The sequence below is a fragment of the Chlamydotis macqueenii genome, chromosome 1, assembly GCF_036417535.1.
Source record: "Chlamydotis macqueenii isolate bChlMac1 chromosome 1, bChlMac1.mat, whole genome shotgun sequence".
Lineage (NCBI taxonomy): Eukaryota > Metazoa > Chordata > Aves > Otidiformes > Otididae > Chlamydotis > Chlamydotis macqueenii.
Genome location: NC_141556.1, coordinates 155,091,477 through 155,106,302, shown reverse-complemented (window position 1 = coordinate 155,106,302; position 14,826 = coordinate 155,091,477). Strand labels below are relative to the sequence as shown.

Here is a 14,826-nt window from a genome sequence, read left to right as displayed (position 1 = left end):
AAAGAAGTACGTTAACAGAAGTCAGTGTATTATAAGGACCTTTTTTTCCTATAAACCACTAGCAATCAGGATGGAGAGATGGGGGGAGGAGAAGAGAGAAGAAGGGAGGGAGGGAGAGGCAGGCTTGGTGGTTTTCTTATTTATTTTCATCTTTTAGTAAAGAAAAAAAAATGGCAAAACAAAAGAAGAAAATACTTAGAAGGCAAGGTTTCCATAGGAAAAAAATATTTTATTTTTTTAAGAACAAATTCAGTTTGAAACAGACGTGGAATGTGATTTTCATAATTTTCATTTTCTGGGAACTAATTGCAATGTGGAACTAAAGCAGATTTAAAACTTATGACCGGCTAGTTTTAAAACAGAACGAAACAAACAAAAAACAAACAAACAAAAAAGAAACCCCGGAAAAAAAACAAAGAAAGAAGAAATTATTTATAACTCAAGCATAATACTGTGTTACTTACAAACTGGACAAAGAAATTCTTAAATAAATATTCATGGTACACAATTTCAGCACAAATATGCGGCAATTTGGCAACCTTTTATACCATTTTTTTCCTCAATACAGTGCAAAGGGGAATGACACTGCCTTTAAACAAGCTGTAGCTAAATACATTGCAAAATTCAAATTTTATACAAAACATCTTGCTCAGACTTTATAAAAAACCAACATTGCTCTATATACACAATCTGGTTAAGAAAAGCCATTTTTGTGTTGTTTTCATGTGGGTTTTTTTTATTATTTAAAAAGGTGAATAAGGCTACTGTAACACCCCAAATCCATATACAGTAAATCTGAACCTATTTACAGCATCTTCACTTAGACATGATGGTGCAAATTCCAAGTCGGGTGACTAGGGATGATCATACAAGCAAGGCATTTACAGTAACTTTTCAAAGCTGGACCAACGTCAAATAAAGGAACAGTTGGTAGATTGTCATAATTCTGCACCAGACACAAAACAGACGCACAGTACATTTCTTTTTTTCAATTGGTTGCAGGTTGCTCTTGAGCAATTCGTCTGATTTTTTTTTTTTTTTTTTCACAGTTTAGTGCGTAACTAGAATGTAGCCAACTGATGAAGCACAGATTTGGTTCAATAAAAATCAGGATCAGTAAACCCATCTTTTCCCTTCCTCCCCCTCCCCCAAAATAAAATCTTAATGACTTACAAGAGAACCTTGTATGGATGGATTCACAGAAAGGAAGGGTTGTTGAAAAGAATTACATATGTACTGTAGTTAGTCACCATGGTAACCTTCCACAGAACTGTGGGTTGGGATTTTTTTTTTTTTGTTTTGTTTCTCTCTTTTGGACCAACATCTCAATATCATTTTCAGGTTCAGGAAAAAGAGAGTGCGATCATTTCTATGACAGATTTTCTTTTCTTTTCTTTTTTTTTTTTTTCTTGCAGGTGCTCACCAGAGGTCTGACAACCCCAAAATGCTGTTGCTACATTTTCTTTCCAAATCAGAAAGCAAAGTGTTACCATAGTAACATGACTATGTTAGAAATGTCTATTTGCATAGCACATATAAAAGTAGAGTTTTTTTGTTTCCTCCCCAAGGTGGGAGCTTTAGGGGAACAGCCATGCTAAAGAAAAAACTTTAACCTGAAACCCCCCTCTATGAACCTCAACGAAATCTACAGAACACACCAGCCTGTAAGGCAAGGGAAAACACAACACAGAAAATAAATGCCGGCACACCTTGTCATTGTTAAATACGTGATGCAGTAACATTGATTTCTTGATATCTTGGGCCTTATATTCCCTAGTTTTCTCTTACGCGATGCTTTGGATTTTTTTTTTTTTAATATGCTCTCATTCTTATTTTTGGATGGCTGATGTTTTTCCCAGAAGTAGTTTCTTTTTTAAAAAAATGTGTATATATATATATGCATGTATATGCATATATAAACATACATATGTGTGTATATATACATATATATACATACACACACACATATATATATGTAAAATGATGACAAGTTAAGACTATTTAATTGCCGCAAATGAATTTCACATCTTCTGGTGTAGATTCTGTGCAATCTCAAAATATATATTAGTAAAAAAGCAAACCAAAACAAAAAAGTAAGAAAGAACGAACGAAAGAAAAACTCTCACTTTATATCCCTTGTGTTCTATACACCTATTATAAATAAGACATATCTTCCTTCTCCATCTCAGTGTCATAATTTATTTTATTCTTATGGACTGCAAGAGGTTTGCCATATGTGCTTTAACTTCGCAACAGAGCACCAATGAACGGCTGTGTCAGTCACAGGACCGACTCTCACTGTGCAGGGACAGCACTACAATAAACCAAAGCGTCAAAAGGCTCAGTCAGAAAGAAATTCTGTTGTACTTTCAGAGATGAGAAAGCTCTTTTTCACAACTTTACCAGTGCTGGAATTACAGCTCATTTGACCCGATGGCTTATAATCATCTTGGTCAGATCAGGCTCTCTGCTATTTTCTTAAATGCTTTCCCTGTGTTTAGTATAATGTGATAGTATAGCAGCTGAGTCTGCTTAAAAGTCATTGAAAGCAGACTACATTTTCGCTACAGCTTCAAAGCTGTATATTTTATTGCCAGTACCACAACAGCCCTGCCCTAATATATCCTCAGCGGCCTGCTATTGTCTTGTCCTCTCCAAGCTTGTTCGCTTACTAACAATACTCCTTTGTTCTACTGTATTGAAGGTACTATTTTTTTTCTGCACACTGGTATTTGATAACCATGAATTCCTTCAAATGCAGCCCTAATCCACTGCGCGTGTTATTGTGTCTCCTACTTGCCTCTTAAAACTTAGCATACCAAAGTGCTGTGCTACCTAAATGTTTTTTTTTTTTTTTCTTTTTCCTTCCCAGCTTCTATTTTTGAGGCAGCAGTATTCAATTGCAACTGCAGTCAGCCCTTCCCTCCACCACCCAGTCCTGCTCTTGACTTTGTTGACAGCCTAACTTTTTGGCTGGAAGGCTCCTTACTATATAACACAATTTCTATAAATGCATTACCCATTCGAGTGAGGCTGCTGTAGCAGATGGATGGAGCACGTATCTGCAAACATTAATGTTCCATTAGTGATTCAGGAGGTGGAGTGAAAGGAAATCTTATGTGAAGGATGGCAGAGCCTCGGATAACAGAAACAAATGGAACAGTGACGGACTAAAAGCAAGAGAACTTTAACAAGTCTTACTTAGACACCAAGGTCTGTGTGACAAATCCAGCACGCACTGAGAGACACACAAAAGTCAGAAGATTGCATTTCAAGCTCGATATATCCTAGAGCACCTTCCCAGGATGCCTAGAGCTATCAACATCCACGGATCACTCCATCTTCCCTTGGCTTTTGTACATGCCTGAACACCCGCAGCACATGGCTTTGAGGATGATGAATGCAACAAGAGTACAGCAATCAGAATGGGCATCTTCTACATAAAAGTCTTCCAGCTTTTAGTGAATACTTATTCACTGAGATAGGAATTCTACAGACTAGGTAAGCTGTCCAGCTCGCGTCGGCTCCCGGAGAAAAAGCTGTCGCCTTCTCCTTCCCCTGTGCTTGAGTCAATGCTAGCGCACAAGGCGTCATCACAAACCCCAACAGAAAGCATTTGACCAGTGAGTTTCCTCTATGACTCAGCTGTACCACAGAGTTGGCTGTGTGTTTCTCAGACCTTGTAATAAATGTTTGCTGGACTCTGAGGAGGCATCTCTTGAACTATGTACACCGGATGTCCATAGTCGCCGCTGACCTTTTCATAGTGGGGGCAAAAGACACTGTCTGCAGTCCTTAGAGGAATTATAATGTCACTGGGCTCAGAACCATTGTTGTTGCCACTGCGTTTTGGGGTGGCTAACGTACTAAGTGAGAGAGTTGTCGTGTGCTGCGGGGAATGCTTCCTGTGTCTTCTCCGGTACTTCAACAAAAGAACCACCAAAGTGATGATGATGACGATGAAAATGATGCACCCTGATGCAATCCCTGCAAATAAGGCCACCTCTGAACCCAGTATACTGGAATGCCCAGCCTTACTGCCATCTGTGCTAGACCCTGGAAAGAACGGAAATAGAACAGACAAAAGTTATTGCCATCCTGCGACCCGTTTACGCTGCTTAAAAATGTGTAGAGTAAGCAAGACTGGAAGAATTAACTTGACAGCACAACTTTGACAAACCAATTACCCTGTTAGATAGCTAAATGCAAACAGCCGAAGTCAGCAATCAATATTAAACAAGACTTTGTGTCTGTTGGTCTCACTTTTGTGGTGCTCCCAAATCACCCTGTTTCATACATCATCATCCATCAGCAGCGAGGACTGGCCCTGACAAGGCAGCCTTTGATGCACACCGCATCTTTTAACAGATGCTAGCCAGCCCCGGGCAGCAGAGAGGGGTGGGATAGGACTGTGAGGGGAAAATAACGCAGGGAAATGACAATTCTCAGGACAACTGGTACTGTTCAGTGTCATGCCGTTCTTCTGCTATTTTATCTTTCACATATCGATTTAAGTTAAACTGTCCTTAGTGCTCTTTTATGTGGACTCCTCTTGCTTGCAAATGAAGCAAAGGAGCTTGAGGCAGTGTGGGAGACAGGCAAAATGGCTACGGCATATATCTATTCGTATTAATTTACATTTACTTAAAAGAAAAAAACATCATGGGCATCAGGAAAAGTTCATGTGCTGAACAGCCTGTTGAATATTTGGCACCATGACACTGTCATATTATTTGTCACAAAAATTAAATGACTGCTCCCTTGACACTTTCTCACTTGAAAATTTGAACCCACTTCCCTCTCTTGATCCTCAGTCACAGGTGGAAGAATGCTGCAGATGCTACATCCATATAACTGTGAGCTTTTCCTACTGGAACCTGTAGGAAATGGCTGAAGCCTGCCCAACAACCGCCATATCAAAGATTCATTAGCCCAGTAACTAATGACAGAGCTAGCAAGGAAAACTTGCAGCCATTTTCAGGAACCCCAGAATCAACTGTCAGCATGTTTTGCTTTGCAGCACTCTCAATTCACTAAATTCTTTTTCAGAGACCTTGGGTCTTAAGAGTTCGGCTTTTTTCCTGTTCACTTAATGTCTGAAATGCATTCTGAAGATATTTGTTTGGAATGATCTGTTTATCTTGTCTAGATAATTATTTAAAAAAAAAAATCTTTAGATTTAGTAAAAGACCAGCTATTCATGTGTAGACTTTATATGGTCAGTTAAAAGATCAGGACATTAATTATAGATGTCTTGAAATAAACTTTATAAATAGCTGTCGAGAACCATTTGATAATGTATTATACGGGAAGAGAAAGACAGAAAGACTCGTTCATCTGCCAGAGTACTAAATGTAAGGCAGCATTTACCATCGTAAAGTTGCTAAGCGAATGTCCTATCCAAAAACTTTCCTGTAAATGAGTGACATTCTTACAAGATGTAATTAACTTCTACTGCAGAGTGGAAGAGGGGAGAGAGCAGCTCTTGCCAATACGTGCAGCTCCCAGACACTGTCCACCACCAGAGCATCAGAACTGGCTTTTGCTTCATCTCAGTACAAAAACATTTGTTTTTCTAGCACTTTAATGGCAAAATAAATGTGTCTGGGGACAAAGGAGGAGACTCCGCCAGAGCCCCGTCCTGGGCACAAGCCCCGCCACACCTACCCGAGTGGTCCTTCACAAAGGGGCTGGTGGTGGAACTCTTCCCATTGGTACCAGCTTCCTGCTCTGGGCGCTTGGTGGGATCCGTGTGCCGCGGCAGCCCCGCCGAGTTGGGATCTAGGGGAGAGAAAAGACGACTCATGCAGCTTAGGTGCTTGATGGTACGGAGCCTTTTAATCCGGCTCTAGGTACCTCGTGAGACACGAATGGCTTTGAACAGAAGAATCTTTATGCAAAGGTCTGGGAGATATAAGTACCTAATTTTCCTTTTAAAGCAAAATGGTTATATTAGTTATTTCAGAGGTTTAAATTGTGAGGCCATCTGCAGGAACTATAGAGACTCCTGTAATTGGCAAGAAAAGCTTTGCAGATGACATTTCAGTTTAACTGAGGAAGCTGATTGACTACTAAACCAACTTCTACTTAGAAGAATAATTCTTTCTTCCTGCACAATAGGTTATCTATATGTGAAAAGAGACAATGAACAAAAACTTCTCTGTAACCCGAATTCATAACAAGCAAACTATAGAAATATTAGCTTCCCTCCTTTCATGTATTTAAAATAATTTTGAACAGCAGAGTTGTGGCTTTTGTTTTTAAAATAAAAATAAAAATGACTGAAACACACTACTCCCAGGTGACCTTTCCTTCTTGGGATCTCTCCAGTGAAGAGATCTTGTTATGCTAACCCTTCTTCTCCTGCAGAAATCTGTCAGTAGCCAAGGAAGAGAAAACAGGCTTTGCTTTCACACTATGAGGGAGGAATGACCACACTAGATTCGGCTGGCTCTCCACTCTACACCACTAAAAAAGTCTGAAAACTAAAAGGACACTGAGACTGATCAAAGCGATTTCATGAAACAGCAGATGGTCTTTACCTTGTCCAACTTTCATGAGGATCTTCATGGTTTTTGTCTGGCACACCCCTCCCTCCTGGTTATCCAGGCCCTCCAAAGACCCATTTGATGTTGCTGATTAAAAATAAAAGAAAAAAAATAAATAAAAATAAATAAAAATCAGGAAATCAACAGGCAAAGTGATGTGAACATGAGCGGAAATCTTTCAATCTACCGGGACCTGCTCTTGTTGCTCGGGCTGACCTATGGAAAGTTGTGAAATGTTGAAAGCCAAAGGAAAGAATGCATTGGTAAGCCGTACAATATATACAAATGGAAGAATGCATTATCGAGGTTTCAAATTTACCCAGCAACCTTTTTTTTTCTACGCACAATTGACTGACTGACTGACTTGGACGAAAGCACAGCACCTTGCTAAAAGTCAGTTGAAAAGGAAGCCCTGGCAGGCTCAGAAGAGCAAAGCACTGAAAACTCACCCTTTTTTTTTTCCCTCCCCCAACAATATCTTTATAATCACCATGTTACACCTGCTTCCTCTATTACAAATCTCCTGCTCGAAGAACTGAACGCATACAAAAGACCCAGGTGAAAGCTGAGATTCTGCACTGATTGGAAAACCATTTAATATTTTAAAGTACAATCTCACTTTTCTCAGCATTCAGGAGCCTCCGCGGGGGCGGGTAGCGGTGGGGAATACGCTCTATTCTCACGGAAACCTTTTAGCTCGTACAAACAAATGGGTGCTTTCCCCTGCATTTACATTGTTCTCGCTTATCTAAGGCGCTGGCTGGAACCACGCAACCCTGCCGCAAGCCGACGCTGCAACGCGATTTGAGTGTGAAACACAACTCTTCTTTGGAGAACCCGTAACATTGAGTCACGGTCTAGGGGTGCGCCACCACTGCCGCCCAAAACAGCTGTTGGTTGCAAACCCCCAACAGCTGCTGGAACACTATTCGGCAGCTCCTCCGCCGTCGGCATTGCAGCCACGCCGCATCGCGCCAGGGCACCGGCTACCATCGGGATGAGCGCTGGTGCCCCGGCCACGGTGGCAAAGCAGGCACATCCACCAACAATGCGCTCTGGCTTCGCTATTTAGGGAATGCACCTGGGGCTTTCCCACTCTGGTTGTCCCAGGGGTGGAAATTTCACCATCATTTCTTGGCCCTGTTTATCCAAGGCCCCAAATGCACGTACGAGCGGGTGCATGCACACGCACCGGCACCGGGCCACCAGCCGGAGAAAACAAACAGAAAATGGGATGTAACGGAGCTCGCTGCTTGGCGTGGCTGTGGGGAACTGCTTCAGCAGCACTTTCCTGCCTCTGCTCCTCTCCTTTCAGCTCACGATCTAATTCAACCAGGGCTTCACACTGTTCGGATCTTTGTTTTTAATTCTCCCTCCTTCTCTTTCGCCTTCCTTGGGGATTTTCTTTCAAATACAGGCTATGTATATTTCCTTTTTCCTTCACAATGTCTTCCTAGCCCCATGGCAGTATTTTTCTTTCTCTAATCTTCTCACTAGCCGTAAAGATATAAACCCCATACCGCTGAACCCTGCTTCCTAGCCTTTGATCTACTTCTTGTTTTTGTTCCATTTCTGCCTCTTTTGTGACTAACTCGAATTACAGCCACCATACAAACTTCCCAAATTGTGCTTTCTTTTCCTGAAATTCCCTTCTCCTCATACGTGGTCCCTCCCAGTTCCTCCTCTTGTTCCCTCCCCCTGTAAATACATGACAATGGCCATAGGTGCAACTACTGCTTTTTTCCCAACTTGCAAAAAAGATTTTTTTAAACCTAAAAGAGCACAATGAGTAATTTAAGATAAAAGCCGATCTGAAATGTGCCACTGCATTGCCAGGCTCAGAAAATAATGGAGACATATAGTTTTGTTTTCTTTTGTTTTTTTTTCCAGAGGGAAAAAAATCAATACTAAGAACCAGCTCTGGACATAAATCAAATGTGTCTTCGCTGAAAGTGTTTTTTATGACCTATTTGCCAATGTAGCAGCACAAGGACAAGGGAAAAAAACAGTAAATAGAAATACCAAAGCTGAGCGTCAACTGAAAGTACAACTAATAAATACTGACTTTGTCTTGCATTTTTTGTTATTGTACGTTTGTTTTTTAATCAAGGTGATGGGGTTCACATCTCCTTCAACAACTTCTACTCAATTTTAATTGAATAGAGTGCTGCGTCTTCTGAACATCAATGCCTTTTTTATTCTTTAAAGGCCTATCCATTTAACCCACAGAGTAGGAGACCTCAGTAAGATGCAGGGGATGCAGCCTGACCTCAGTACAGAATAAGAAAGTAAGACGGCAAAAAGAATGTGAAATTACTTCAAATACAGTCTCCAAACAGCAAGGCCCAGATGTACCATGAGTCTGGTTGTGTGCCTATGCGAGCCCAATCTGCCGCGCTCGCTTGCTAAAAGAATGCTTTCATAGCTTTGATGTCAGATGAATGAATTTGCAGAAGTATTGACTTTTTCCGCAGTTCTTCAAGGGGGTTTTGGGAAGCCTACGTTACAGCTCAGAGATGAGACTGCTACGTCCCGAGGAACCGGGAATTTTCAAAGAGGAGCATTTCAGTGACAAAGCAAAGTTTCCATCTCGGCTTCTCCCTGTAATTAAACTGACAATTACCCAAGGCCACTGGAGGAAATTATTTTTCAAAATTCATTAAGACTATCGAAATACAACCTCCCATATCCCTAGTGTACCAGGAAGAAAGTGGGTAGTTTTAAACACATCGTTTCAAGCTTCGAAACGCTGCATGGAGAAAAAGAAGTAATCGGGGACCTCAGAGAAAACAGTTTCATACTGCTAACGCCCCTTGGCAGTTCAGTGTGCAGAAGTCAAACAAAGGAACGAGTACAAAATATTCCTCAAACACTTGCCGCTGCCTTTCTCTATTGATCTCCAAATGAAAATTATCCTGCTATCAGGTCACCTCCTCCACTGCACTCACGCTTTCGCAGGAAAGTGACCCTGTACCTGGAGCTCTACTCACACTGAAATGTTATTAAAAAAAAAAAAAAAAAAAAGCATCTGTGATACGAGTTTTGGGTATAAACACAGCAACATAACATAAGTTTCTTCTTTCTAAAACAGAAATGCTGCTCTCTGGTGTGTGTATATGATCAAATTTTAGACGCTTCATCCAGTTGATTTTAATATACATACATATAAAAAAAGAATACGTTTGGGTTTTTTATATTTAGATCTAAAGACAGATATATTTTAGAGGCAATTGCTCACACATAACTACCATATATGCCCCTGTGCTAAGAAGATTAGATACTACTTAAATATTAACATTAATAAACATAATCAATGATTAATATAAAGTCTTTCATGAGTATTAAATGTTCTCAGGATCCCACGCTTCACTTTGTATTAATACAGCAACATATAGGAAACTAAGTGCAATGTTGCTAAGCAGATAGCAAAATATTTTTAATCTTTTGATGGATAGGTACCTCTGATTTTCTGAGACCATTCCACTGGTGTCAGTTGCAAAAGCACACTACATTATTCAGGCAACAGTTTATCCACACCTACAAATAAACACATCTAATTGCCCTAAAATCTTGATTAATTTTAAGACTTTCTGACAAAATTGTAGTATTTTATAGGCAACGTTTAGAGTAGTCAGTCAAAAATTACGTTCGAACTCTGTATAGACAGACACTATGTCTGCGTTCCTTGAAAACAACAGCAGCTGCCATTTTATAAGGAATATAAGTTTGGGTTTTCAACTTTCAGAAAAAAACTGACTTGTTACGAAATTGTGGTTAAGAGTCTGCCCATACATACTTACTTTAGAGAAGCAGGTATACATTTTCAGTTTTGTAAAACACTGCTTGAACATATCCTCTCCCTTACACAAGAGGAAATTAAATTATTCAAAGAATTTCGTTCCAGCTCTGCCTTCCCTTCTTCGAAATACATAAATTACTAATTAAAAAAAAACAACAACACAAAACCAAAAAACCTGGACCTCGTGTAAATCAATGTATGATGTTTTACATTTATTTGCTTTTAAAACTTCACAAGCGTTGTTTATTGTACGAAATGCATTAGTCATAAATGCAGAAGCAGGGAATCAGCGAGCGAAACACAGTCAGCTGACAAGAACAGTTCCTGGCTATGATTCTTATACAGTCCCCATGGAGAGGAAGTAATATTACATTTTAATATGTCTTCATTTGATTGTTATTACTCTGCCTCCCAGGAGGCTAAGCCACTGCATGGATCTTGGCCGTTTTCAACCTATCAGGTTGGTAACATTGCTCTAATCAAATTGAGAATTAAGCTGCTGGATTTGTGCCTGTATATAGTTTTTCATTCACAAAGAGATTAGAAATGAAGGCACAGTCACAAAAATTCAACTTGCTTCACTCCTAAAACCACACATTACAAAATGAAAAAATGCCATCACAATTACTTAAAAGAAAACACCAGCAGACAAAAATCTCAGCCTCTTAATTCGGCCACAATTATTACCCACACTTTTATGTTTTAGGATTATGAAAAAACATTACCTACTTGCAAATTAAATGCCATATCCTTTGAACCAACACAACTTTATAAGATACTTATTTCTAGAGCTTGATTATGAAATGGACTGCATAGCTGAAGAGAGAAATTATGATCATCGTACTTAATTTTCCTATGAAAACTAAACGGACCTTAACCCACAGACTGTAGGAATGAATGAGTGATGTCAACTGATGGGCAACGGCAGAATTTGTTTTGTCCTCCCTTAGTGTGCTGGATGACACAAGCCATTTGGCAATGTGTCAAAGACACATTTCTGATGAGGTCATCAAGAATTAATTGCTGCTGGTGCAGATCTGTTAATAGAAAAATAAGAATTACAGGCTTCTTTGGGCTAGATCAGTGCTGTCCAATAGTGGTGATTTCCACCCTTTTTTTTCTTAAACACTGCTTGAATTCAGTATTAGAAAATAGGTTTCTCAAGATCAGAGCTAAATAAAATCAAATAACCCTACCCCTCTTCACTTTTCCCCAGCTGTGCTTAGAAATGGAACAGAAAAGCCTAAAAAGCAGCAGAAATCCACGAAAGCTTTAGATCCAACAGTAGTAAGAAGTTACTCTTAAAGCAAAGCTGCACTTGATCTCATATGCACTCACAGGATTACTAAGCACATGTAAAGGTTTTGAGGGTTTTTTTTTTATTTTGTTAAGTAACAGAACACTATTTTGGCCAGGCATCATGTGTTTGTGCTCTGACTGCTTTCATCTCCTTCTGGTCCTTTTAATGATTCTCTTAGTAAAGGACTAAATAAATAATTCTTCTTTCCCATAAATTATCTAAATTTATGGGACAGGTTTAAGAACACCAGAAATCACACACTGTGAAACCACAAATCACAGATCACAACACAGAGGTTGTTTCTAGACCAGCCAGGGATGAAGAACAAGGCAGCTGAGCTAATAGAAAGAGTGTTTTAATTAAATGAAATTAAATTCTTTTTTTTTTTTTTTTCCCACTTAGTAGCAATGCCAGATCTGCATGGAGATCTGAAACACCAAAAAAAAAATTGTTCAGGCCACTCACCAAAGAACAGGTAGCCTGGCAAACACTATGTTGGGTGAGCTGCAGAAAGTTCAGAGAGAAGATAAATATACTAATTTCAACTACTAGCAACAAACAGTTTACCCTTGCCTGTAGGGACAAAAAAAATGAGACTGATACCGACACCTTCACTTTTTATAAAGATGAAATTGTCTTCCAAAATTTAACTATCAGCAGTTCCAAAGCTGGACCTCAAGTGCTAAAACTGAAATACCTGTTTTCTGTGTTTCTGTCTACAGACTGGAGACCTCCTCTGTTGAAGTCTTTGTGCTTGAACAATAAAATTCCATCCTAACTTTTTGACTGATCTTTTAGAAACAAAGGAAAGGCTCTTTAATAAAAAAGATAAAAACCTGCTGAATTTGCTCAGTTAATACAATATGGGACACTGAGACCGTCATTAAAAGTGTATAAAAACAGTTTACCAATAATTTTGTGTTCTTCTAACACATCTGGTTTTTTATTTGTCCTACTTGCAAAGTAAAGGTGGCAGCAGAATTTAGAGGGGTTTCTCAACCTAAAGACCATTCAGGAACTCTCATTCTCTCAATCTTATTCCACACATTTCTTCTTTTTTTTTTTCCCTTAAACTAAAGCTTATGGAGTGTTTATAAATACTTTTGAAGCCAGCCTTTTTCTCTCTATCCACATACAAGGTAAAATTCATATGTGAAAAGGACCATAATTCTTTCTTCTTCTTTTCCACTTCTCATCCTTGTTGTTTTTTAAATTAAGTCCTATGTTGTATATCTCAGGATTTATATCTGAACAGGTTCTACAAATTATATATATTCTGCACAGCAAGTAAGGAGCAATGCCCTCCCCAGTCAAGCTGAAACCAGACAAAAATGAATTAAAATAAAAAACAGGCCTCTTCTTGCCCAGAAGAAGGCAAAGGCTCTGCAGTGAAATTTTGTGATTCACTATTCTAACCACTAACGTACCTTGTCCAAATGCAAACGGTATGACTTGTGGTACTTAGATAGGACAAAAAAGAACTTAGAGGTTTTTATGTAATTCCCCATAAAAGTCTCCGCTTGTAGTCATATGTCAAGAGAGGGACAAATTTTATCAGTTTCAGGTTTTTTTGGTGGGGTGCAATGTCGAGGATATCAGCAAGACAGAGCCAATCCTTTCTCCACTGTAATACACCTTGGTATATACCAACTGTTTAATTCCAGCCTACCTCTGGAAATCCACAGACTCTTCCTCCTGCATCTCATGTTGTCCAACTGAGAAGGATTGCCCAAGTATTAAGCACAAAATAGGGAGAGAGTTCTTGTAAACTTTCCTACGTTCAGAATGATTCCATTAATTCCAGGGAGACGTGGCATCATACAAGAAGAATATAGGTGGTAAAAAAAAAGTCCTTTATGTCAACAAAATCTTTTCATAAAGGGAAAAAGAGACGGTGAGCAAGATGGAGTTGGAAAGTATCAAAAAAGCTGTGAGTTTCGACTGATTTCTGCTGCCTATAATTTTAACAACAGCATCACTTTATCTCTGGGTTAAGGAATACCACAGCTGAAGTGTACTAAACAGTAAGCTATTTGCTGAATTATTATCCATTACAGAAGGTCATAGCATCTACCCACCCACAACAAAATCCTATTTGCTTCACTGCGGTCAAGTGTCCCTTTTCAAAATTCTCTTGGAATGATTTAGAGATTATAAAAAAATAAAAACATCTCAATACTGTATCTCTAAATGACAATTTAAGTCTTTCATTACAGTTAAGCATTTCTAAAAGTATTTCATTTCTATATTTCACATACTCTGAGAAATGTTGTCAGATAATGATCTACTGCACACATGGTTGCTTCCAGTTTACATAAACAAATTATATATTTGTGAGCGCCGAAGTAACTGCGGCAGATGTAAGCCCACTAATTATGATGTATTCAGCATATATCAGAAAGTATGCATCTAAAACAGATTACTAGCTAGTTAACTTCACCAACCACAAACAGGTATTTTACGTAAGTTTATCCTTTCTCCTGGCACGCTACCGGCAAAAGCCTTTCATGGACAGGGAGAAATACCTCCCCACGACCGCAGCAAGCTTTGCTTAACAGTTCAGCTGAACAGAACTAATAGAATTAGTTAGCGTTCAAGTTACACTGATTGTTGCTAATGACAAGCAGGCTTGCTGGAAACAAAAGCAGAAGCTTTAACATTCAGTGAGGACTTATTTTCTGTATTGTATAAACTCAAGACCACTCTGCAAGGATTTTCATCTGCCTTGATAATCTCTCTGGTTTCTGTCTGTAGCATTTGGGTAAGAAAGGGTTATAGCGAAAGTTCATATTAAATAAATAACAAACCTCTTGCTCATTCTACTGTCACTAATTGCATGCAATGATATTAATGACCCAGTAATTGCTATACGAGTAGCACTGAAGTGGAAAACATCATTTTGAGGCAGAGTTCATCTCTAGGTGGTAGGACTTCACCAGTGACTGAGCTAATGCCTAGTGACAGTTTAGAATATAACACTATAGATGAGAAAATGTGCCAGTCTCATGGTTATAACAGTTTAGATGGACATGATGTTATTTGCTTTGACCACACAGAGTCCAGGAGCAACCCCAATAAAGTGCCACAGTCAGAGCTTGCCCTATAGATGAACCTCATTCCTTTCAGGGGAGATGCTCTGTACTATAACAATCTAGAGCAATTTTCCACATGTTTGCTTC

General features: G+C 39.2%; 1 protein-coding gene across 1 annotated transcript in view; it reads right to left on the bottom strand.

The window, feature by feature from the left end:
- Positions 1-208: 208 nt before the first annotated feature.
- The window catches only part of EFNB2 (ephrin B2), a 46,502-nt gene continuing 31,884 nt past the window's right edge, over positions 209-14,826 (bottom strand). Inside the window, exons 3-5 of the mRNA XM_086770680.1 lie at positions 6,543-6,635; positions 5,668-5,781; positions 209-4,056 (exon numbers count right to left, since the gene is read on the bottom strand). Of these exons, the coding sequence (XP_086626806.1) occupies positions 3,674-4,056; positions 5,668-5,781; positions 6,543-6,635 (590 nt within the window). The 3' untranslated portion in view covers positions 209-3,673. The remainder of the gene's footprint in view (positions 4,057-5,667; positions 5,782-6,542; positions 6,636-14,826) is intronic.